This window comes from Colossoma macropomum, unplaced genomic scaffold (assembly GCF_904425465.1).
Source record: "Colossoma macropomum unplaced genomic scaffold, Colossoma_macropomum, whole genome shotgun sequence".
Classification (NCBI taxonomy): Eukaryota; Metazoa; Chordata; class Actinopteri; order Characiformes; family Serrasalmidae; genus Colossoma; species Colossoma macropomum.
Genome location: NW_023494809.1, coordinates 5,464,785 through 5,491,998, shown reverse-complemented (window position 1 = coordinate 5,491,998; position 27,214 = coordinate 5,464,785). Strand labels below are relative to the sequence as shown.

At 41.5% G+C, this 27,214-nt stretch overlaps 1 protein-coding gene across 1 annotated transcript in view; it reads right to left on the bottom strand.

Annotated features, from left to right (window-relative positions):
• Positions 1–27,214, bottom strand: part of nek11 (NIMA-related kinase 11) — a 110,466-nt gene that overhangs the window by 71,248 nt on the left and 12,004 nt on the right. The window contains exon 3 of the mRNA XM_036558919.1: positions 1,154–1,319. Within this exon, the coding sequence (XP_036414812.1) occupies positions 1,154–1,319 (166 nt within the window). The remainder of the gene's footprint in view (positions 1–1,153; positions 1,320–27,214) is intronic.

The window sequence follows — 27,214 nt, the reverse complement described above, 5'->3', positions numbered from 1 at the left end:
GATGCGGAACTGCAGTGGAAAGACAGACAAAGCCGGTGTGTCACGTGAACAAAGCATGTTCCAAGCAGTCAGCAGTGACAGTAGTCAGAGGAAGAACTTGAAAAGCCTCTTCCATCGTTTAAATCACATGTCTGGGAGCATTTCGGCTTCCCTGTAACATATACTGATGGTGGAGAAAGGGTGGCGGACAAAAGCATCCACAGCAGTGGACACAGTGATGGAAAAGAGGTCTGTTCTCTCCTCAGACGATGCAGACACTCATCTTTTTTCAAAAAATTGATTTATTTTTTGGATTTTTACCCAATTTTCTCCCCAATTTAGTTGTCTCCAATTCCACCCGCTAGTTAGGACTCCCCCAATCACACGATACCACCAGCGCTAGGAGGGCGAAGGCTAACACAGGCTTCCTCCGAGACCTGTGAAGCGCCACTGTATCTTTTCGAACTGCTGCTCACGCAACGTCACTGGACAGCCGAACGCGCTCGGAGGAAAGCGCCAACCGCCAGATCTGTTACGTCAGCTAACAGACGCCTGCGCTGACTAGCAGCGCGCTGAGTAATGGGAGCCATCCTACCCACCCAGAGAGAGCAAGGCCAGTTGTGCTCTCTTGGACTCCCGGCTACGGATACACTTATCTTTTTGAAAAAGAGTCTGACGTTATAAGCTCAGGTCTGCTTTATTTCTTTTTGTACCTTTTTCAGGATGTTCATGATGATGTCACATTTTTGATGTTTTTGAAGATATTTGATATTTTTTCATTCACTTTGGAAAAAAGCTTATCATCAGGCCTCATACTGCACTTCAATTTAACAGATGAGTATTGATTATTTTATTTTGATGATTTTATTTAAACATTAAACATGTTATTCTCATTTAAGACTACGGGCAAACGTTCCAGGCTTGAAGTCTTCTTAATGTTCTTCACTCAAAAACCGTGAAATGATCTGATCCCTGAAATGATCCGTTACACCCCTAATTGAAATGTATTTCAAATATATAAAAATACATGTCCATGTATGTTTTTTCCATATGGAATAACAGGCAGCACTTCCTAGAACTTCAGCAGATTTGGTTTCCGGATTTTTCTAACTTTTGATCAATTTTCACACCAAACAGGGCCTCTTCTCCAGATTTAGGGGAGCATAAAAGGTACCTCACAGTACTCTGTGATGATACAGAAGGCGTCTCTCTCCAGGAAGCTGGTGTAGAACTTGAGGATGGCTGGGTGGTGGAGCTGGGAGAGGAGCTGAGCCTCCTGCGTGGCCTTCACCGTCTCGTCGGGCTTCAGATCCCCCACCGGGATTTCCTTCAGCACCTTCCTGTGTGTTACAACAGAGAGAGGAGAGAAATTAACACCTCCCGTCTTCACCCTGCCTCAGACACACACTGTACATCCATGACTTTCATGCTAAAGCGACACCGTTTAGTGTTCTCATTGTGTGCGTTCTCATTTAACTCATCTGTTGTGGACTTATTGTAGTGAGAGAACATGGATGGACGAAAAAAAGGATACAAAATTGGGAATTCTGTCAAACTGAGGCAACGCTGCATTATGAAATATTACATACACTGTTATTAATAAAGGTTCTGTTCAGGTACATTTTTGTTCATCAAGGTACAAACAGTGTAAATGTTCCCTCAAAGGTCCAACAGTGGTTTTAAGGTCTGATTGTGAACCTTAACTAAGTTTTTCCAGGTGAAAAGTTCGTATTTGTACCTTTTCATAACCGAATGTTTTAAACAGAACAGTAAAATAAAAGCCTGGAGACGAGACGGGGTGTGTGGAGTCAGTACAGCTTAGAACATATCATTTCAGTGGATTATGGTTCAGTTATGTTCCCTGACTAAAGGTACTGAGATGGAGCCTTGATGGGTTCCACCCCAGCGACAAGAGGGGAACTGACCCAGTGACAGTTTAGTACCTTTATTTCTGAGAGTGTAACATTACAACATATTTAAAGGCTACTTTTGGGCCTGAAACATCACTCAAAACTTCACCACAAGGATGTGAATACAGACGGTTCAAGCTATGCAGATGGGTTTCACATGTAGTTGTGTTCAAAAATGTGTCACTATGCTTTTCAGAACGCAAAGCAAGTGTGAGCTGCAATCTGAGCCATACAGCAGGGGGCACTATAACAACTGCCAAGGTCCTGTACCGCCAGCATGCTTCTCAACTGCCATAGCAGACGAGCAGTTGAGTCTCATGCGAAGACAGCTTACATAATCATAAAAAATATGATCCATTATCGCCTTTCCGTTCCAGCAGAAGAAGTAAAGCAGCTCACTCTCCTCTACTGTTCAGCTGTTGAGGCTGTTGGAAAAACAGTATATCCTCCCTGATTTGTCCTCTAGCGCCCCCTTTAGTACTGATTGTTTTAACCACCACATGTAAGGTTGCCTACACACTAGACAACGCAAGGACGGTGCTGTATACGCAGACGCATGCAAATCTTGTCCGTCTAGAAGGCGGGTACACGGCTGGAGTGGGGCGGAGTTTGTACAGTTCGAAGTCCATCAGGAAACAAAACATTTGGACCAGAAACAAAGAAATATGGAGCATCGTAAGAAAATTTTGGTGATGGCCAGATACAGAGCCGAGCGGACAACAGCCACACAGGCAAAGAAGCCATATAGAACAGGAAAAGAGTGCACAGCGTCGCTACTGTCCGTCATCTTTCATCCATCTTCTGCCTGCATGTTTCTATTGGTTGACGTGCCTCCATGTCAGAATCCGTCGCAGCAAAAGTTAAACTGGTTTGGATTTTTTCGACACTCAACGAAGCGTCTTTTCACTGCATACAGGCACGTTTCTAGTCCGACAGAGCTGACGCAGCATCCTAGCTGAAATACATTCAGCTTCTAGCGGGTAGACACCCCAAGAAGTGCCATGCATTTGCAATGTGTTGGCCAAGCGTTGGCATTTGTGTTCACATACCTGCGTTGAGTCTGTTTCTGGCCTTAGGCTGTAATGCCTGTGAGGCTGTAATGCCTGTAAACTGTGCATGTTGAGGATACAGAATGTTTATACAGCCAATTTAGCTCTATTTATAGGCTATTAATATGTAAAAGATACGTCCTTGATGGATGGATGCAGTTAAATAAAGGTAATGGAAGAAAGAATGAAGCACGGAAATGAAAAGGAAGTTTTCTATTAACCATGTCTGTTAACAGCGCAACACTGAAACCAATTAGCAGCTCTACTCTTTACACTTTGGAGAGCTTTAACACGTCAGACGGTCTCTCAGTTCTGTTCCTCTCCTGATCCTCTAATATCTTCCTTAAGCGGACTAATTAGCTGTAAACTCATCTTAATTTCACAGCATAATTATAAAATGAAACGTTAAATGTCAGGCTAGAAAGGTCAGCCCCCGACTTTCAGCAGGCATCGGTGAATGTGTGTGTGTGAGTGTGAGTGTATGCCGAGACAAAAGGTCAGTCTGGGGGTCGGGACGTTTGACAGACCACAGGAAGCGCTTATCTTTGGTTAGCGTGACCTCTGACCCTTCATGTCTGTGAATAGTGTTTGCATGGTAGCAGCGCTGACTGTTACCGTCCGAAGTTATCAAACTCAGTTTGGTCAGCGGATTCAAAACAGCCACAGCTCCCTCACACACCTGCACTCTCACCTCAAAGGTGCCAGAGAGGGAGCGTTCTGTAGAAGAACCACTTTTGGTTCCCTAAAGAACCGTTCAGTGGCTGGTTCTTCAGAGAACCAGGGATGAGATGTGTGAGAGTAAACCTCATTGAGGTTTGTAGAACCTCCACATAATGTAAAGGACTCTTGAAGGGGAATTCCACCAATGTTTCAAAATTTGTGCATAATTCAGAGGGTGACATGTAAACAGAGTCATTCAGAGTGGTTTGGTGTGAAATGGCATCTTTAGATTCTGACAGGCATCTTATCTCCAGTTAGGAAATCTAACCTACTCGATCAAAGCTGACAATCAACTGTCATGTCTGTTGCCTAGCAACCGATGATTGGCGCACAGCTGAAACATAAAACACGTAATCAAAACAATGGTAAAAATGTGTTACAGCTGCAACAAAGGTAAAGTGTGATAAACTGTGTGTAGTGAATCCTGTGAGAGTGCCCCCTGCTGTTTATCAGAGCGTCAGCACTCCCCAGTTTCAGTCTCCATTTCCCAAACGCTTTAGCCGAGCGCGCTAACGTTACTCCTCCTCATAAACAGACACACGTTCAGCTCCGTCTCCTCATTATTCACCACCATCACTGTAATATTTCATCATCAACATTAACACACGAAGGTGATCAGAGGGGCGGTGGAGATCGAGTCTGCAGCGTCTGAGATCTTTAAAACGCAGAGTTAGAAAAGAAAATCATCTCACAGTGAAAGCAGCGTTTTACAGTAGAAATAAATGGAGCTCATTATGCTGGTAGTGAACTATGCTGCTGACTCAGCTGCCTAAAAACCATAGAAACGGACCTTAAACAGAAGTGAGGACCCTGTTGGGGTTCATCCTAAAGTTAGGACAGGATTTAGGAGGTTCAGTCTAGTTAGGATGTTTGTGTGATGCTGTTTTCTTATCTGGAGTTCATGATGAGATTATGAAGTTAGGAACTATTATTCTGGAATAGCTACTGTCTGAAATTCAGTCCGTACTGAAGTCGTCATGGTGACTAAGCAGAAAAGATTTTAGAGTAGGATTTTAGAGTTAAGATGTTTTTGTAATACGGTCCCTGGAGTCGTCATGTCTACAACACAAATAGAGATAATTTATTCACTCTGCAAAACAAGGAGAAAAACAGTTTTCTTTTTGCCTTACAACACTGCAAACTTGCAAACTGTCATAAAACAAAGGCTCAGGTATGAGGCAGTGTGGCTGTTTAGTCCAATGAGAGGCAGCTCTTAGAGATGTCTGGGTCTGTACACCTAATTAATCTCTTGGCCCCTCTGAATGTGTTAACGTCAAAATTCTGGGGGGTTCCTGAAAGTAAACAGACGCTCAAACACAGATTTAAGGAAGCTCATTATTTACCCTACTTCACAATCTGTGAGCTCCTGTCTTTGGTATTCTTTACTAACTATGCAGCACTGCTCTGCCTCAGGTTAGAAGCCATAAAAGAGGCAAACCTTGTAAGTGCTGTTATTGTTTATTGCTGTGTCAGCTGTACAGGTTTGTTTGATATGAAGAAAGCTGCAGTTGTATGGTTTGTCCCTGTTTTTGGGGATAGTTTTTTACAGCAAGGGGTTCCCACCCCTCCCCTTTTCACCCCTCATTGCTCACTAGCAGCTCAACACAGAGTCACTACATTCAGAGAGACAACAGAGTGATAGGGACAACCCATTCAATTTGATTATATTCATTCAGAGTAAATGTAAACAAGGCAAAAACATGATTTTATTCACTTTAACACACCTCCTTCATTGATCTTTTAGTTTTACAAAGTAATGAAAAAAGCAAAGCAACAAAGCTATGATTATTATTTCAAATGTATGTTTTTAACACTGGCAATTTAAAAAGTAGTTCCAGCAGCTTTGACCATCGTTGCTGCTTAACCGGTAGGCAGAGAAATGATATAGTGGAGTGGTGAAAAATGTGCTGTTCTCAGATATAAGAACACTTTTCAACCAACCAAACTGAGTGGGTGAAGCTAACACAGTCACATCCCTTAGAATTCCCAATTATCACTGGTGATAACAAAAGCCTAAGTGTATAAGGACGATTTCTGACTCGAAGCTCACGGAAACAAGTGTAGACACTGTGTGGAAAGTGCAGATTCTAAACGCTCAATAGTGTTTGTAAGTGGAAGAGGAGATATTGTATTATGATCTGAAATCGATGAAAAGTTATCACTGTTAGAAAATCGAATGTAAATGTCATCATGTAATTAATCACGTAACTTCATTTAACCCTTTAATTGGCCAGAGTCCTCCAGCAGGCCCAAAGTCTTATTACACACTTCTATAATCTAAGAACAGCTCAATCAGTTTGCACTGAAGTCCCTGTAGTTACTGAATAATAAGCCTTCGTATGTAATAAGACTGAGATTTTTATTTATTTTTTTGTTTTTTGTTTTTTTCCCCAATTTAGTCGTATCCAATTCCACCCTCTAGTTTGGGCTCACGCGATACCACCAGCGCTAGGAGGGTGAAAGCAAACACAGGCTTCCTCCGAGTCCTGTGAAGCGCCATCTTATCTTTTCGAACCGCCACTAACGGACAGCTGAATGCGCTCGGGAGGAGAACGCTAACCGCCAGTTCCGTTACATCAGCTAACAGATGCCTGTGCTGACTAGCATCATGCTGAGTGATGGACAGCCAGGAGAGTAAGGCCAATTGTGCTCTTTTGGACTCCCAGCAGCCACAGATGGCTGTAGCATCACCAGGGATCGAACTCGTGATGATAGGGCCAACGCTTAGACGGCTGCGCCACTCGGGAGCCCAGCCCGGGATTTTAAGGGGTTAAACAGTGTAGTACCAGTTGTAACTGTTGTCCTCTAAGCGTTAATCTGTTACAGACCCTTTCCAGGTCATCTGCTCCTCCGTTCGCTCAAAGACGGATTGGTTTAATCTGCCGGAGCTGAGAGTTTTTCAGGCTGTCGTTAGCGCTGGAGCTCTGCGGAGTCATTATGCCGTAATTAGGCGAGTGCATTAAGCCTGTTTTGTTTTAAAGCAGAAGAAAGAGCGCATTCATCAGCGGAGAACCGGCTCTGCGTCTGCCATTTTAGGATTCAGGAAGGAATCGCAAAATCACACTCTTTTTTTCTTTCATTCCTCCAGGGCTCTATTCTGAGCTGCAGAACGAGCAGAATTGGTCTCCAGCACTCAAAATTAGCGCAGCAAGAAGGCATAAATTATCATACCATTATTAAATGTTGAATATCATTAAACGTGCCCTGAGAGAAGCAGCAGTGTGGACTGTGCCGCAGTCTGTGGGGAGGATGTTAGCTCTCCTTAAATAATACCAGTGGATCACCATTGTTTGGTCATTCAGTTCATAATCCAAACAAGAGACTTTGGAAAGTCCAGCACAGTCAGATATAAACATTCATCAACCCGAACTCAAAATTGGCCTTTTTTACCATTTCCGTGGTCATATTAACCCCTTAAATGGCCCCCGCCAGCAGATTTCCTGCATACTTCTATAACCTAAGAATCGGTCAACGAGTTTACACTGAAGCTCCTGTAGTTACTGAATAATAAGACTTCGTACGTAACAACTCTGAGGTTTTAAGGGGTCAAACAACAAATCAACAAGAGGCCCTCTTCACATTTTTTCTGCAGTAAGTAGTCGTTGGAGGCTAACGCTGTTTCCGCTAAAGCAATTACAACAGCAGCGATGACGAGTAGAGTGTGTACGGCTCACTGAAGTACAGGGTGTCCCAAAAAATTAACATCATCTGAGATGTGAATATCTGAGTAACTACATGTCCTGGGCAAACAAAACAGTACAAGATTTATTTACCAAAATTTGAACAAGAAATTCAGAGGGATGTGGATTTTATAACCAATTTCACAGCTTCACAAATGTAATATCTTCCGATACTGGTGGTCGTCCAGATCCCTGTGTCCTGCACAGACAGCCTTCCTCTTTGAATTTTTTGTGCCATGTCCAAATCTGCTGTCCAGTTGGTCCATTTTTATTGAATTTTCTCGAAAATGCTCTCGTTTGACTGTGTCCGAGCATATTCTAACACACACAATGCCTTTTCATTTCTAGTGAACGCCATTCTTCAACCTGAAAACCATTAAAAATTAAACTTGGTTAGTTTTTACACATTTTGTTAAAAGTGGGAGAATTGGCTGTTATTAGACTACGAAATGATGTCAATTTGTTTGGGACACCCTGTATTAGAGCTTGAAGCAAAAACAGCCTTGTCTCAGTTTCAGTGGTTCGTCAGCTGACGATGAGCTGAGGAGAAATGAGTTTGTGAGTTAATAAAGGAGTAAACTTTGTCATACAGAGTAAAAGACCCTCTGTGCATTTCAGCGCTGCTTACTGACGTTACACTGAATGCAGTTCGTGATTTAAAGTTGCTGCTGCAGCCGCTTTCAGAGGAACAGTTTTCATTTTCACCCTCAAAAATGATCAGCGGCTGAGAGAGCGAGAGCTCAGCGGGGAGTAGATGTTCGTTCACTGGTGCCGGTGGTTCCACCTTAAATGGTGCCCGAGTCGCCAGAATGTAACTGCTGCACCATTTAAGGTGGAACGGGAGAATTCGAACACAAAACTGACTTCAGCTTTACGACCTTTTAGTGTTTGACAGTTTCTCATTGCAGATTAAACATATCAGTGGCAAAACATCTACAGTGGCACTACGGATCCTGATGACCCAGCGCGCCCCCCTGCCGGGATGTGTGAGTGTTTAGCTTTTTGCTGCTTAGTTTATTGTAAGCGAGGTTTTTAACATCTCCAGCTAACATGGCTAATCTAGAGTTTTGGTTATAGTTATTTTCCCCTCCATTGATTTATCACTCCATAGACGTAGCTGACGTTACTGTGCTCTGATAGCTGAGAAGGAATTTTCCCACGAATCATTTACACTCTCAGAAATAAGGTACTACACTGTCACTGGGTCAGTGCCCCTCTTGACACTGGGGTGGAACCCTCAAGGCTCCATCTCAGTACCTTTAGTCAGGGAACATAACTGAACCATAATCCACTGAAATGATATGTTCTAAGCTGTACTGACTCCACACACCCCGTCTCGTCTCCAGGCTTTTATTTTACTGTTCTGTTTAAAACATTCGGTTATGAAAAGGTATAAATACGAACTTTTCACCTGGAAACACTTATTTAAGGTTCACAATCAGACCTTAAAACCACTGTTGTACCTTTGAGGGAACATTTACATGGTGTGTACCTTGATGAACAAAAATGTACCTGAACAGAACCTTTATTTCTCACAGTGTACATCCTTAATTAGTTTAGACTCCCACATTGTTGTGTTTGGTTCTCCAACAGTTCTAGACGTATCCTTGAATTTCAATGTTGGCAACTATGATAAAGATAAAGTCACACACCTTTCTGTGGTGAACTGAAGGGATACGAGCGCCTGTATTTCTGAGGTTAGTCACTGTCCGAAAGGCAATAACGGACGTTGTTTTACCAGCGTTTTCGAACTTCTATTTCTTGTGAAAAGGGCCTACTGGACAGTAAAGACATTTAAACTGGACAGTGCTGGGAATCTCTGACAGCTGGTGCTGTTGACCACGGTGTGCACAGTGATGTATTAAAAAATTAGAATATCGCTGTTGTCGGAAGAAAACCTCGTATCTCCAAAATGGTAACTTTACAGGAGAAGGAAAAAACCTACTTTACTTTTAATGTAAGTCAATGGAACCAGAATTTTTTCCAAGTAATTTTGGGTCATTTCTTTGAGTCCATTCATCATGAAATTTACACACAATGTAAAGAGCAACAGGCATTGACAAATGATGTCAAAAACTGAAAAACGTCAAAAATGGAGCTACGAGGTTTTCTTCCGACAACAGCGATATGTTCTAGAGGCGCGCTAAAGTCAATACAGTTTGATTAAAGACAACTGAAAAACAAGAATTCAGTCTTTTAAATGGTATGATGTGATGAGTTGAGTTTAATGTGACCAGGAACATGAAGTAACAAACCTAAAAAAACGTTCAGTTTTCTTTCAGGTTGATTTCTCTTCAGCTCATTCAGAACGCTGGTGGCAGACTCCTCACTGACACAGAGAGAACAGCACGTTACAGTGGTCCTTAAATCCCTATATCGGCTCCCTGTGTGTCAAAGAACAGATTTTAAAACTGCACTGCTGGTCTATAAAGCACTAAATGGTCTCGGGCTTATGAGTTACAAGGCATCCAGACCCCTCAGGTCACCTGGGACAGGTGTACTCTGTGTTCCCAGGATCTAAACCCAGCAACGTGAAGCAGTTTTTCATTTCTGTGCTCTTCAACTGTAGAACTTGCTGAGTACCTGAGGTCTGTAAAACCGTCGGCTCATTTAAATCAGGACTTTAAACTGTATTGTTTGCTGCAGCTTTTCAGTAATGAAATATTTTCTGTTTTTATTGCTTTTTATTGCTTGCTTTTGCTTTTATTTGCTGATTGTTTTTAAATGTCATTTTTATGTTTTAATTATAATGTTATTCTAAATCTGTTGTTGTTGTTCTGAGTTTCTAAGATATTTTTAATGTCTGTTTTTGTGCCTCTGAGCTTTGAATTGCCTTGTGTTTGAAAGGTACTGTAAAAAATAAACGTGCACTTTTAAAAACATTCAGTGCGTTTACATGCATTTAATAATCCGATAACTGCAGAAAATCTGATTTTGTCAGTAGTCCAAGCACGTGTTTACATGCTCTTGAGTAATCAGATAATGGGGAAACTCCAGGTCTACATGAGTCAGACAGTAATCAGATTTCTGCTTGAGAACCAGCCAATAAACTCACAGAATAGGTTGTGATGTAAATCACCTGAAAATATGAACATACATCATCTAGAAGATGAAGAATATTTAAATCCTTCATTTCGTCAAGGATGTATTTGGTTTAGGTGTTGCTCCAAAAGCGTTTTGCTGCGTCTCGCGGTGATGCTGCTCACTTATTTCCGGTACCGTCTGTTTCCACACATGATCAGACTGAGAAATACGAAAGAAATCAGAGTAAGAGTTCACATGCACTGAGAAATCTGATTACTGAGCTAAAATCCAGCTGTCTCTGATTGTCTGATTATGATCGGATTATTGAGTGCATCTAAACACAGCAATTTTTTGGATGTTGCATGTCATCCACTTGATGCACCCGGTGTGCGGTAAGAGTTGAGGAAGGAGCTTTTTTTGAATATTGTTTAAATAATAGCTTCCAAATTTGAATATCAGATTTGATCTTAATGCCTTAAACGAGAGCATAATTCATAACCAGAAAGTTGGCGTGACAAACAGCTAATAATGCTGCAAAAGATAAAGTAATAGTAATTCCTGAGAGTTGCTATTGTGTTGCTTTGAGGTTGCTATGATATTCCAGCTTGTTGTTAGGGGTGTTAGGTGGTTGCTAAGGTGTTGCTAGGCTCTTGTTATGGCGTCTCAGTTGGTTGCTAAGGTGTTGCCACACTATTTGCTAATGGTTTTCTTTTCTGGTATCCCAGGGGATTGGTAAGGTGTTACTAGGCCACTGCTATGCAATCCAAAGTGGTTATTAAGGTGTTGCTAGGCCACTGTGTGTGGGTGTGTGTGTGTGTGTGTGTGTGTGTGTGTGTGTGTGTGTGTTATAAGTGGATGTGCATTTGTAGTTTCAATTTAGTGTTGTGTTATAAATTATTCCTGTGTATAAATGTGTAAAGGTGTGTTTATGCACATGTATTGTGTAACAACAGAGTAATTACTGTTTAGTTACTGTGCATGAGTATCTGAATATACATGTAACATCTATTTGTGAGAGAGGTCTCCATAGTTTTTTGGATTTTTCCCAAATTTCTCCCTAATTTAGTCATATCCTATTCCAGCCACTAGTTAGGACTCCCCCAATCACACAACTTCACCAGTGCTAGGAGGGCAAAAGATGGCACCGGCTTCCTCTGTGACCTGTAAAGCTCCACCGCATCTTTTTGAACCGCTGCTAACATGCAGCTTTGTAAATGACGGTTTCTGGCTGATCGACACAACAGCAGATCAGTTTGGGCTGCTGAGTCTCTGAGCTGGAGCTGGGGGTCTTTAGTTTCATGCTCAGAGTTTAAACCAGGGTGATGATTAGAACCGTAAGTAAATCACAGCATATCGCTGTTGACAGAAGAAAACCTTGTAACTTTACAGGAGAAGGAAAAAACACACTTCACTTTTAATGTAAGTCAATGGAACCAGACGTCTTTCCAAGTCATTTTGGGCCGTTTCTTTTGGTCGATTCATCATGAAATTTACATACAATGCAAAGGCCAACAGGTATTTCCAAATTATGTGAAAAACTGAAAAACGACAAAAATGGAGATACAAGGTTTTCCGACAGCAGCGATATAGTGTTTAGAGTTTTTAGCTTAGTTAACCAAAAAAGGTTATGTTTTTGGTCTTTTTTGTGCTTTCTATGTTATTTCTGATGGTTTCCCCAACACTTACACCTCTTAGGGGGGGCCCAATAATATTTAGTAACTACTGAGCTCATCGTTAAACTAGTCTGTGGAGCAGCTTGTTCTGATTTAGTGATGATAAACCTGAACTTAGTAAACACTAACATTACAACTAGACTACGTTTGAACTTAAACACAGCTGGTGCAGCTGGCCACAGGACTATCCCTCATTTAGAACAGTATGAACCCTCCCACTTACTCATGTTAGGAGAAACATACATTATTCGGGTACCATAATGACGGAAGTTATAACTGTTCCATTCCTCCAATGTGACCACTTTGGTTTTGGTGTGGTCCTCATTACTCCAGTTTCAGCCAATCAGCTGAAAGTATCTCATATTTTTATCCGTTTTATTTAAATATCACTACAGGAAGTGACCCGAGGCAGAGAGTAAAAAGAGGCTTTGTTTCCTCCGCTGGTGTTCTGCAGTGAGTCAGGGAGCTAATTGGCGAAGCTGGTTTGTTGATTTATTGTAATAAGCTCAGGGCCACAGGACGGGGACCTCTGCTCTTCCTCTGCAATAGCATAAGAAAATGGGTTTCACTGTGTTTTGCCTACTTAATGTTTCAAAACGCCATTAGCAGGACTCTCATTAGCAGCGTGTCAAATGATGCTGTCGCTTCTTTCTAGAGAAAATTGCTACAAACACAGGAAGCAGAACCTGTTACGATTAGATTTACACCTCAATCTGTAATCAGTGCAGCAAGAAACCTGTTTTCAGCACTGTTTTCAGCTGAATCACGTTCAGCTCAGGACGGTCAACATTATGAACGCTGTCCTGGCCTGTATAGAGAACATGAATGTATATATTCATATAACATAGTCATCCCAGCAGTCTGGAGTCAGACCTGATTAATCAACTGGCAGCGTAAACAGCCTGCTTGATTTCTTAGGCCTGTTCTCGAGTGACCTGATCATAAGTGGGCAGTGTATAGTGTCTCCAGTGACTGCATTTCGTGACTGGAGGAAGGGTACCGCCCACATTTCCTACGTCTCCAGAGGTGTGGACTCGAGTCTGACTTGAGTCACAAATTTCATGACCCTAGACTTGACTTGAGAAAATCAAAAAAGACTCGGGATTCGACTTCAACACCAGTGACTCAGACTCTGACTTGAGTGTCATGACTCAGAAAGACTCGAGACTCAAAGTGGGAGAAACGTGGAGAGTCAGACTGCAGACGGGACTCAGTTACTTTTCATCGAAATGGATTCGCTTCCTGACGTTAACTAAATAAACAGCTGCGTCATCAGTTTATTATCGTTTATTTTATTTCGGTGGACGAGAGAAGCATTAGAGCTCAAGTTCGCCTCCATAAGGTGGAAACAAGCGAAGCATCCACAGCATCAATGTGCCCAGCTCAGCACTTAAACTCCACTCTTACTGAAGAAACTCACCAGCCAAACTGACCATTTTCCTCACGGCAGCAAAACAAAAGAAACACAGCGTCTCTGTTCGACCAACTTTAACAGCTTCTGCAGGTAAAACAAGCGTAACATTCACCACGAAGCTGAATTTGACTTTTTATTCACCAGCTTTGTGTTCAAATTTGCTGTTCTCTCTACAAAAACTGCTGTATCATTTAAGGTGGAACAGATTATTCAAATAAGAAGCTGGAGAAAAAAGTCAACTTCAGCTTCGTACATTCACCATCATTTTCCTGTCTTCTCTGTAAACTGTGTTCAGCTCAGTCGTGTTGGTTTCTGTTGTCTAAATTCAGTTCAAACTAGTGGTTGTTTTTAGTTGCTGAGCTAGTTTTTATTTTTATCCTGTGTGTCCAGTTTTCCCAAAAATCATCAAAAATTATCTTCAGATATCAAGTCTTTTTTTTTAGAGTTCAGTACACACAAACATCTAAACCGCTTATCCTTCTGGGTCACAGTGGGGTGCTGGAGCCTATCCCAGCTGTCATTGGGCAGAAGGCAGGATACACCCTGGACAGGTCGCCAGTCCATCGCAGGGCAGACTTAAGTTCAGTAGTACTTTTAAAATTCTTGTCATGTGTAGTGGTGCTACTCTTTGTATATACAGTTTGCCTGTCATGGTTATCTGTGTACCATGGATCATTAATTTTAGTTTCACAGGTAAAAAAGTAATAATAATAATAATAATAATAATAATAATAATAAATTAACATACAGCCATACACTGCTACCGTGCCGTCATTAAAAGGCTACAGTATTGTTACTTTTATTCAGTGTTATGACCTTAAATTAGTGAAGAATGCAGACTGACTTGTTTAGGACTCGAACATTAGGACTATTCACTTGAGACTCGCCTTTACTGACTGTACTTGAATCGAGACTCATCTCTTTTGACTTGGGACTTAAGTGTGAAGACTTACTTACTACTTGCGACTCTGTCAGTCTCCCACTGTGTTTGTTGTTAGACACAAATGTCCCTTGTTTTCATCTCTGCTGTGATGATGCAGATGATTGAAGGGTCCTTCATTGCGGTCAGGGCGCAACAGGGCACTTTAGTGTTCACTCTGCAAATGTTATGTAGTCGTATGTGTTCCTGATCACCTCCGAAGGTGGTCTGCGTAATCTGATTGTACCAGACTGAGATGCATTCTACTCCATTCTAACCTGTACTTAACACTGAGTGTTTACATGCACAGCTATAACACGGTCGTTATTAGATTTTTGCAGTTATCTGATTTCTCAAGTGGTCATGGAAGCAGCATAGTCCGATGTTTTAGGTCGGATTAAGGCCTCGAAATCCGATCAAGGAATCCAGAGAGCTGGATTTGACAGTAATAGGGTTTTTCAGTGCATGTGAACCCTCACTCTGATTTCTTTCGTTTCTCTCAGTCTGAGCATGTGTGAAAACAGAGCTCCGTCCCGGAAACGGTGACGGTGACATGAGTATTCTACTTATGCACATTAATTATGTCGGTATAACTATGTTTTGTCACGACAGGCCCAGAGACCCCACCTCTCCAAGCCAGATCAAGCCAACCGAGGCGAGACGGGCCTTGTCCAAGGTTCTGAAGAACCGGGAGAAGGTGCTTCAGCACCAACGTTGTGGACAGTGCGCTACACATGACCAGTCCTGCCCTCAATCAGCACAGCTGAGCCATACCAATGAGAGCCCAGCTGCACCTCGTCCACACGCCCTGAGACTGCCTCTAAAAGCAGAGGCTGGAGACAGAAAGGGTCAGTTGCGTTGGGTTACAAGCTGCTGTTCTCTCTTTTTTTGTCTTCTCTACAGACAACTAGACTATGCTTGACAGGGGAAATTCACCAAGCGCCCTGGCCTCCCCCCTGAGTTTATTTATTTTTTTTTATTTTCTTATTTATGCAGTTGCAGAAGAGCTACGGTACCGTCGACTGACCACACTGATGATCTCTTCTTCCCTTTCTTTTCGTCTCAGTTTTATCTCTAAATAAATGGCCCTCTACTGACTGTGCCAACTGTGGATCATGGCTCCCTCCCCTCTCATGAGTCGCCACTTTGCAAAAGCCTGTCTGAGGTGGTAGATCAGGATGTCATAAGCTGTATTACTGGACGTTTAATATTATTTAGTGCTTTATTTGAACTGCCTCTGTGTGGATGGTGCTATATAAATAAACATGCTCTGCTTTGCCTATCTTTGGCTGGAGCAAACTCCTTTAAATCTGCAGTTATGAGAGGATGTTGGTCAGGTGAGCACCCTGGGCAGATCTCTTTAGCTGCAGTGAGAAAACATGTGCCCAGTATTTGTTGTTTAGTTGTGATACTGTGAGCCGGAGGGCCAGCAGCTCTAAAGTTCCAGCCAAATGAGCACCGCTGCTGCAACGGAACAGAACAAAGCGCTGCAACCACATTATTCCACTCACAAAACACTTTCATCGGTAAAACAAAACGTCCTTCACCCATAGCTTAGAATGAGTAAGACTGACCGCAGACACTGCAAACACTCTGAAATGGTTTTACCAAAGACAACCGGACTTGAGAAGAGCCAATCAGATCCAACTGGTCACAAACAAGGCAGGACAGAAAATGTTTGGCACAGAAGATGCTCTTAAATCACTGCTGTCGGGACAAAACCTTGTATCTCCATTTTTTGTCATTTTTCATTTTTTGACCTAGTTTGAAAAAGGCAGTTGCCCTTATGTTGTGTCAAAATTTCATGAAGAACGGACCCCCAGAAATATTCCAAAATTACTTGGAAAAATATATTTCTCTATTTACTTCCATTAAAAGTTAAAAGCGTTTTCTCCTTCTCCTGTAAAGTTACCTTTTCGGAGGTTTTGTGTTTCGACAGCAGCGATATGAAAGTTTCTGGAGACTGACCGCTCTAAGCTTATGCAGGACTGTGCCAGTGTGGGGTGATAGTTATAATAGACCTCTTCACGCCTCAGGACACCCAGGGGGCGCCAGTAAACGCCACTTCATAATCTGTCTGACACTTCTGGCCCTCCTCTGGCTGTGCTTTCTCTTCCCATTTCTATATCTGTATGCACTGACATGATTTCTTCTGCAACGTGTATTACTTTTGCTGTTGTTCTTCTCTGCCTTAAGGATGAGAACCGTAAGCTCAGGTGGCAACCTGGGCCAACGCTGCTCAACCAAACGGCAGGTGGTCGTGTCAGGCTGGGTTTGTTTAGGGGAGTTTTTCTCCCTCTAAAACATCTGATTCAACAAAACTAATTCAGTCCTTCCTGAGTTGGAGCAGGTGTGTCAGAGCAGGAGAAAGCAGGGAACACCGAACTGTGGCATGCTGTGGTTCTCTAAGACTGCGTCTGAAAACGGTCAGTGTTCGAGAGGGACTGAGGCTTTGGGTTTGCCAGAGAGTTATTCTTTAAATACTAGTCACACTGTTACTAGTACAGTAACACTACATCTGCTGTTACATTCACTTACTTGAAGTTAAAAGATTTATTTAACCTTTTTTTCCAATGTACTAGTCACAACTGGTAGCCCAAAGTTCTAGGGAACTCCTAGCACAGTAGACTTAAAATGAAGGTTTATTAGTCAGATATTAATATAGTTTTTTCCAAATACTGAATTATTTAGTGACTACAATATTAACCATTATAAATTATTCAGTATCTACTATAAATCATTTAGTAACTACTATGTATTATTCTGTATCTACTATATATTATTCAGTCTCCACGATGAATTATTGAGTATCTACTACGAATTATTCATTAACTACAATGCATTATTCAGTAACTACTATGAGTCATTCAGTATTTACTATGAATTATTCAATATCTACTATGAATTATTTAGTGTCTACTATGAATTATTCAGTGTCTACTATGAATCATTCAGTATTTACTATGATTTATTCAGTATTTACTATGATTCATTCAATATCTACTATGAATTATTCAGTGTCTACTATGAATTATTCAGTACCTACTATGAATTATTCAGTATTTACTATGATTCATTCAGTATTTATTATGATTTACTTAATATCTACTATGAATTATTCAGTATTTACTATGATTCATTCAGTATTTACTATGATTTATTCAATATCTCCTATTAATTATTCAGTTTCTGCTATGAATTATTCAGTTTCTACTATGAATTATTCAGTATCTACAATATATTATTTAGGATCTGCTGTGAAACGGAGGTGTAGGTTCTGTAGCTCTGGAGTGAGGATGTGATGTGTGGACCCACATACAGAGCTTTAGAGTGTAACGGGCTGAAGCAAGAAGGAAAGATCAGAAACTGTTTGACTGAATGTACAACACCGTGAGCCATTTCACTTTCCCAAGCTTCCTCCTTTGTGTCTGCAGTTACAGTTGCTGTAACACTACAGTAACACTTGCTCAATATCATTAGCATTTTTAGGTTCATCCCACAGGCTGCCTGTGTGCTGTGAGGTCAGACAGATCAAAAGAACAGCAGGAGCCCCGAGAGGCAGCACTGCTCTGTACAGGAACACTGAAATACTGTGTTTCGTAGCTGGATGGTACAGTAAAAACAACTGGATCACAGTTTATGTTCAAATTAAAGTGCTATTACATTATAACAGAAAATCATATCACAACTGTTAAATGAATCTGTGCAAACTAGTGTTGCTAAATTTATATACTGGTCTCTGGTTAATCTGATATTGACAAATAAACACACTAACGTGGTTAAACTAGAGTTACATTATTCCTAAACTATTAACTAAAGAACTTACACTTTAGTTTCATTGTAGATACTGAAAAATTCACAGTGGTTAGTGAATTATTCATAGTAGTTAGTAAATAATGCATAGTACTTACTGATATATTCATACTAGCTACTGAATAATTCATAATATTGAACAATTCATAGTGGTTAGTACATAATCCATAGTAATTAATGATAAATTCATAGTAGCTACTGAATAATTCATAATAGTGAACAATTCATAGTGGTTAGTACATAATTCACAGCAGTTACTGATAAATTGATAGAAGATTCAGAATAATTCACAGTGGAAACTAAATAATTCATAGTAGTTATTAAATAATTCAAAGTGGATGCTGAATAATTCATAGTGGATACTAAATAATTCATACTGGTTACTGGATAACCCATAGTAGATATTGAATAATTCATAGTAGATACTGAATAATTCATAGTGGATACTGAATAATTCAAAGCAGATAATGAATAATTCATTGTAGTTACTGTATAATTCATAGTGGACACTAAATAATTCATAGTGGACACTGAATAATTCATTGTAGTTACTGAATAATTCATAGTGGACACTAAATAATTCATAGTGGACACTGAATAATTCATTGTAGTTACTGAATAATTCATAGTGGACACTAAATAATTCATAGTGGACACTGAATAATTCATAGTAGTTACTGAATAATTCATAGTAGTTACTGAATAATTCATAGTGCATTCTAAATAAGAAGTCTTAGACAATAACTGATAATAAGCCTGTAGTTCAAAGGGTTAATATATCAGAATAAAACAGTCCCCTTTGCTCTGCTGATCTGTTACTCCGAGACAGATTTTTATCATTTCCTCCTTCTCTTGCCTTTTATTCTTTAATATGTGCTTTCCTTACCCAGAATGCCAAGCAGCTCTGAACCCATCTTCAATCCCCAACCAATTTAATCGAGCCCATCTTCTCAAATTTGTGTCAAGGACAGGAACGTGGTGTGGGAACTCTCCGGAGAATAGAAAGCGGCGTGTAGCTAGCTGCCCCGTATCCTGACACTACCTCACGTTAGGGCACGAGACAGAATGGGAAGCATATTAAAGTTCTGATAAGTTTCCCTCCTCACACCGACTGCAGTCAATCAGCCAAGACGCGTTTGCTTCATTAGTTTCAGCGCTGGAGCTACGAGGCTAATGAAGCTAACAAGAAAGAGAAGCTTATATCTCACCAATTAGCATAGTGCTGACAGCGTATCACACACGGTTACCTACGAACGTTACCTCATAGTGCTGAGACTTCCAGATGACTGATAGGTGCTGTACTTTTGTCCAGTTTTATAGACGTCACAGTTTGTCACTTTAAATTACCCACATCACGCAAAACTGAATTTTCCTCACGTTTTTGAAATGAAACACTACATGGACAAAAGTATTGGGACACCTACACATTACACCAACAGGAGCTTTTATGAATTCCATTCTAAATCCATGGGCATTATTATGGAGTTGGTCACTGGGTCTCAGCAATGCAGGAACAGAAAAGGTTCTTCCCCAAACTGTTCACACAAAGTTGGAAGCGTACAACTGTCCAGAATGTCTTGGTGCTGAAGCATTAAGATTCCCCTTCACTGGAACTAAGGGTTCTAGACCAACCCCTGAAAAACAGCCCCATATCATCATCCCTCCTCCACCAAACTCTACAGCTGGCACAGTGCAGTCAGGCAGGTAACGTTCTCCTGGGATTCGCCAAACCCAGACTCGTCCATCAGACTGACAGATAGAGAAGCTGATTGGTCGCTCCACAGAATACAGTTCCACTGATCCACAGTCCAGTGGTGGCGCTTTACTCCACTCTATCCAAAATTGGCATTGTGCTTGGTGATGTAAGGCTGCGTGCAGCTGCTCAGCCATGGAAACCCTGCCATGGAGCTCCCGGTGCAGTTTCTGTGCTGATGTTGATGCCAGAGGAGGTTTGATCTCTGCAGTTATTGATCAGCAGAGTGTTGGAGACTTTTATGCTCTAAGCTCATCAGAACTCGCCGACCCGCTCTGTACGTGGTCTGACTCTTCGTGGCTGAGCTGCTGTGGTTCATAAACACTTCCACTTTTCAATAATACCACTCACAGCTGATCGTGGAAAATGTAGGAGGGAAGAAATTTCACAGACTGACTTGTTGCAACGGTGGCCTCTTATTACAGGACCACGCTCGAATTCAGTGAGCTCTTTAGAGCGACCCATTCTTTCACTAATGTGTGTAAAGGCAGACTGCATGGCTAGGTGTAAAAGAAATCCACAGCTCAGCTGCTACTAACAGTGTGAATGACTAATATTCACTGGGGAAAAAGTAAATTATGTAAGAAAAAGAAGAGAATGTAGGATGTAGGCCCTTTAATCAGACATCAAACAATTCATCAGGTTGATCTACTTCAGAGCGCTGCTTCCTAACTAGTTACGCAACATAACACGCATGACATGTGCCACAACACACCCACACATAGTACTACACCGTCCCTGCTGCACGCCTGCACGCCCATACTGACTACAAACTGTCACAGGGATTGTTAAACATTGATCTACTGTATCTACTATTAATGAAAACATGAATTCATAAGCTATTGATGGACGCTGTTTACACCCGTCTAAACTAGATCTCTGCATCTCAAACTGGAGAATGAAAATATACAATAAAATCAGCTCAGCTGGCTTAGATTCCCTGTGGTGAATAATTGAACATGTGTTCATGTCCTATTTCTCAGCAGGTCTCAGGAGGCTGAGGGCAATTTGGTCTCTATTCCAGGAATAGCAAGGAGACGACCAAACAAGCAGTCGGAGTCAGCTAAGACCAGAGATTCATCCAGCTGATGATTTGAACTAATAACATAACGCAATTAATGACTGGGCTGTGCTTTCCTGATTATTGTGGTCAAACTAGGGATGAACGTGATTATTTGACCATACAGACATCTAAACTCACCTTAACATAGACCTCTGAATTCGTGCGTCATTCTGTTGTCGCATCACGGCCATATTGGGGTCTAAGCAGTTTTCCATAGTGCAGTCTCATGTTGAAACGGCTCGACCTGACTTGGCCTTAAGCCTTATGCGCAACTTGACATGGACTCCAAGACTGAAGACTCACAAATGTCAGGCTGGGCTTAAATTAGAAGGGCCATCCTCAAAGGAGCTAAGGAATAAAACAGTTTCTAACCGTACATGTGTGACTCTGCGTTTCAGTTTACACACTTCAGAGACTTCAGACTCAACTCACACTCACCCTCCAGAGACCCGTGACTCGACTCGCACTCTATAGATGCAGGACTGGACCAGCATGCCAGAGACTTGCAACTCAACTCAGACTCGCAACTCAAAAACCTAAAACTCAACTCAGATTCGCAACTCAAAAACTCAAAACTCAACTCGAACTCACAACTCAAAAACCTAAAACTCAACTTAGATTCGCAACTCAAAAACTCAAAACTCAACTCGGACTCGCAACTCAAAAACCTAAAACTCAACTCAGATTCGCAACTCAAAAATTCAAAACTCAACTCAGATTCGCAACTCAAAGACTCAAAACTCAACTCGGACTCGTATCTCAAAGACTCAAAACTCAACTCAGACTCGCACCTCAGAAACTCAAAACTCAACTCGGACTCGCATCTTAAAGACTCAAAACTCAACTCGGACTCGCAACTCAAAAACTCAAAACTCAACTCGAACTCGCAACTCAAAAACCTAAAACTCAACTTAGATTCGCAACTCAAAAACTCAAAACTCAACTCGGACTCGCAACTCAAAAACCTAAAACTCAACTCAGATTCGCAACTCAAAAATTCAAAACTCAATTCGGACTTGCATCTTAAAGACTCAAAACTCAACTCGGACTCGCATCTTAAAGACTCAAAACTTCACTCAGACTCGCACCTCAGAGACTCAAAACTCAACATGGACTCGCACCTCAAAGGCTAAAACTCAACATGGACTCGCACCTCAAAGGCTAAAACTCAACATGGACTCACACCTCAAAGGCTAAAACTCAACATGGACTCGCACCTCAAAGGCTAAAACTCAACATGGACTCACACCTCAAAGGCTAAAACTCAACATGGACTCACACCTCAAAGGCTAAAACTCAACATGGACTCACACCTCAAAGACTTAAAACTCAACATGGACTTGAACCTCAAAGACTTAAAACTCAATGTGGACTCGCATCTCAAAGACTCAAAACTCAACTCAGACTCGCACCTCAGAGACTCAAAACTCAACTCGGATTCGACCCTCAAAGACTCAAAACTCAACTCAGACTCGCATCTCAAAGACTCAAAACTTAACTCAGACTTGCACCTCAGAAACTCAAAATTCAACTCGGACTCGCACCTCAGACACTCAAAATTCAACTCGGGCTTGTATCTTAAAGACTCAAAACTCAACTTGGACTCGCACCTCAGAGACTTAAAACTCAACTCGGACTCGCACCTCAGAGACTCAAAACTCAACTCAGACTCGCACCTCAGAGATTCAACTCAAATTTGCACCCCAGAGACTCGACACGGACTCCTATCCCAGAGACTCGAGATTCAACTCAAATTCAAACCTCAGCGACTCAAGACTCGAAATGAAGTGACCTGTGAACATCTCTGGTTGCTACAGCTAACAGTGCTGCACAGTTTTAATGTGGCAGTTTAGTTTGTCAGTTTCTAAATGTATGTCTGTACTTTCCGTGATCCCTGGTCTGTCCTCTGTACACCGCCAGACAAACTCCTGCTGGTTTATTCAGCTTCAGGGTCTAATCTGATCTTAATAATAAGCTGAGCTCTCAGAAAGCTCCTGTTGCGCTTTGACATCTGATGCAACGGGATTCCATCTCACCTTTCATCTGTCTGAATAAAGCCCCTTCACTGCAGCTCTCAGCCTCACACTGAACAATCTTCCTCACTGTGTTTACAGCAGCAAAGGTGCTAATATGCTCCGCGCTCCACTCCTGATCTACACTTGCTGAACAAAAGGATTTGCAAACTATTGATTTTTGCTTTTGAGAAATAATCAGGTAGGCCACAGGGAGCAGGTACAAACATGTTTACATGAATGTATTTTCTTGTTCAGCAAACTGTGGCTGAGAACGACACTGTGAGAAATAAAGGTTCTGTTCAGGTACATTTTTGTTCATCAAGGTACAAACAGTGTAAATGTTCCCTCAAAGGTCCAACAGTGGTTTTAAGGTCTGATTGTGAACCTTAAATAAGTTTTTCCAGGTGAAAAGTTCGTATTTGTACCTTTTCATAACCGAATGTTTTAAACAGAACAGTAAAATAAAAGCCTGGAGACGAGACGGGGTGTGTGGAGTCAGTACAGCTTAGAACATATCATTTCAGTGGATTATGGTTCAGTTATGTTCCCTGACTAAAGGTACTGAGATGAAGCCTTTAGGGTTCCACCCCAGTGACGAGAGGGCTCCTGCCCCAGTGACAGTGTAGTACCTTTATTTCTGGGAGTGTAGCATAGTGTAGCAACCATATGTATTCCACACTTTTGTGAGCTAATGTAGCTAACCATCTTAAAAACCACCAACTAGCACTGTTTAAACTGCAGGCCTAAATCATCACATACTTGTGTCAAACTGTCTGGAGGTGTTCAGTAATCCAAAATAGACTTGATTATGTGGTTTCTGACATTGTGTGACTCACTGTTTTCTAAAATACAGGCAAAATATGTCATATTTTTGAAAAATCTATTAGCAAAATCCAGGAAAGTGTGCTCACTCTGCAGCCATCCTAGCAGTGGATCTGGTCAGTTATTTCCACTTGTACATGACCATTTTCTGACCTCCTTAAAAGGAAAGAGACGCAGTATATAAACCTGAAGGCCACATCAACACTTCAACAAAAGATTTAAAATTTCAGCTAAAATCGAACAAAAACAGCAAGTAGTTTGTAGTTTTTGACCCAAATAACACACAAATTAGTTTTTTCAGGTTGCTCTGGCTGCTGCGCATGTGTCCACACAGGTGGTGCACGGTGCGTGTGAAAAGCAGATGCTTTATGTTATCCTTTATGTTCTTGTTAATCTCACCATTGTTTCTTGTTTTTTACCACTATAATTCAATAGAATCTGCAGGATGACGACTGCACTGCTGTCAGCAATAAGTCATAACATCATATCATTCCATAGCCAGACATCGCATGGGTAGGGCAGGTCAACACAGTTCCTGCCTTCCTTCTGATAACTTGACCCCGCCTGGCTATCCCACTCATTTTACACCAGTAAACTGTCTCCTCCTCCTTTATAATGTCTCTGGTTTCTGCTCCATGTTAACTACATTAGCCTTGCAAACTTTAGACACCAAACATGTCTTGGTGGACTGACTACCTCTGCAGAAAGAGGGGAAAACTGTGGACAAACTGCTTTAAATCAGAGAATTGAGTCAGTTCAGCAAGTCCACTGCTTGCAAAAAGGGTTTTATTTCCAGCTGGAATAACCCAGAAAGATACAGTAGAAGGTACCTTTGCGTAAGTCACCGCCCTGAGTAAAGTAGAAAGAGGGAGTCCTCTTGACAAATGAAGCAGGTCAGAGAATGAACCAGTTTAAAGAAACAGTGCTTCAGGGCCCGGCTGGAAGGAAGCAGCTGCAGCCATTACGGCCCAGCCCCAGATCTGTCAGACAGCACGGAAAGAACAGAGAGAGAGAGAGAGGGGAGGTGTGGAAGGAGCAGGGCAGAGACAGAGAGCGAGGGAGCGGGAGCGTGAGAGAGAGAAAGTGTGAGGGAATGAATGTGAAGGCTCTGCTGTAGAAATGCACAAATAGGCCAGAACAGGCAGAACTGAAGTGCACTGAATGTATCTAATTCAAACACATACATCAACCTCATTACTGTGCTTTACTTTATTCCCTGTGGCAATAATTATGTTGATGTATGTTACTCATGTGGTACAAATTCGGACAAATCAGTATGGGTTGAGAAAAATGTTCATTTTGCTTATTATGTCATGTACACAAAACAAGTCCTCCATAATTCAGTGGTTGAGATGTAATCAGAGAGATTCAGAGTGGTTTGGTGTGAAATGGTTCAGATGTCTTTACAGTGTTGGTGATAGGAATCAGGGGTCGCCATGACTACAACACAAATATAGACATTTTATTTACCATCCAAAACCACCAGTGAACCTACACGAGTCTTCTGAGTTTATATGGAATGTTGATGATGGAAAATAGTGGAAAATCTTCTTTGGGGATTATTTGCCTCATAACACCATATATGTATCCCTCCACCATGAATGTGTTTTAAATATAAATTTTAGGCCAAAACCTTTTGAAACCATAACAAACAGTGTCTCAGTCATCAGGCAGTGAATTCATAACCATTTCATGTAGTAACTTTTAGAGGTGGATGTCTGGTTCCTATCACCACCACTGTGAACAGTTCTGACTCTGTAAGTTTCTCTAGAACGGAGCGATTTCACACCAAACCAATCTGAACGACTCTGCTTACATCTTAACTATTTAACTGAGCAAAATCAGTAGAATTCCAAATGATAGTTGATAGGAACCAGACATCTGAGACATCTTTTGAGGAAGTTTTGGCCTAAAAGATATGTTTAAAATGAATTCATGGTGGAGGGATACACAATACGCAGGGTGTTGTGAGGCTAAATAGTCCCTAAAGAAAACTTTTTATTTCAGATTTTCCATCAGTCAGTGTTATCAATGGAAGGATACAAGCCAAATCTTTATATGATAAAACTATATGTAAATATGTATATAGTTATTTATACATTATACATTCATACATGCAGGGTGTTGCGAGGCAAAATAGTCCCAAAAGGAAACTTATTATTCTAGATTTTCCATCATCAACATTCCATATAAACTCAGAAGACTCGTGTAGGTTCACTGGTGGTTCTGGATGGTAAATAAAATGTCTACATTTGTGTTGTAGTCATGGCGACCCCTGGTTCCTATCACCACCACTGTAAAGACATCTGAACCATTTCACACCAAACCACTCTGAATCTCTCTGTTTACATCTCTGAATTATGCAGGAACATTGAAAAACCGCTGGTTCTAAATGAAACTGTGGTCGATGAAAGATAGTAGCTCATACAGGGATGCTGAGCTGCTGCTGGGATTCTCCAGGGACTCTGACTGGCAGGTAAAACCCAGAGAGGCTCAGAGTGTGCGTGAGACGGCTCAGTCAGGCTGGAGACTCCCTCTCTGCAGAAGATAAATAGCCTTCGGACTTCCATGAGAAAATAAACCACCCATGTCCAATCTGCCCTAAATCCTGTTTAGGCTTTTTCATAGCGTGTGAGTGGCGGAGCCTAAACTAATACCTTACAGTGCTGGAATACTCCACTTTAGATTTCAAAAAGCTCTAACAGACGCACAGCAGCGGCTCTTTTATACAGCTAAAGCACTGTTTTCACATGCCTGTACAGCCCTCAAGAGAATTCTCTACTGCGAACCGCATTGTATTCGTGCCTATTTTTGCTCTACTGCGTGCTCTGGCACAGCTGGGACTCAAACCTAAATCCCAGCAGTCTTGGGATTCACTTTTACTTTAATAGACAGCAGCTTTTAAAGCACACTTTTCGTTTCTACAGCATTAAAGCTACCAGACAAAGCTTTGAATTCCAGTTTATGATCACAGAATAGGCCTATATGTACTTGTACTTCTTCTCACTGGCCACTTTATTAGAAACACCCACCTTGTACTCTCACTCACTGGCCACTTTATTATAAACACCCACCTTGTACTTCCACTCACTGGCCACTTTATTAGAAACACCTGTCTTGTGCTTCTACTCACTGGCCACTTTATTAGAAACACCCACCTTGTACTCTCACTCACTGGCCACTTTATTAGAAACACCCACCTTGTACTTCCACTCACTGGCCACTTTATTAGAAACACCTGTCTTGTGCTTCTACTCACTGGCCACTTTATTAGAAACACCCACCTTGTACTCTCACTCACTGGCCACTTTATTAGAAACACCCACCTTGTACTTCCACTCACTGGCCACTTTATTAGAAACACCTGTCTTGTGCTTCTA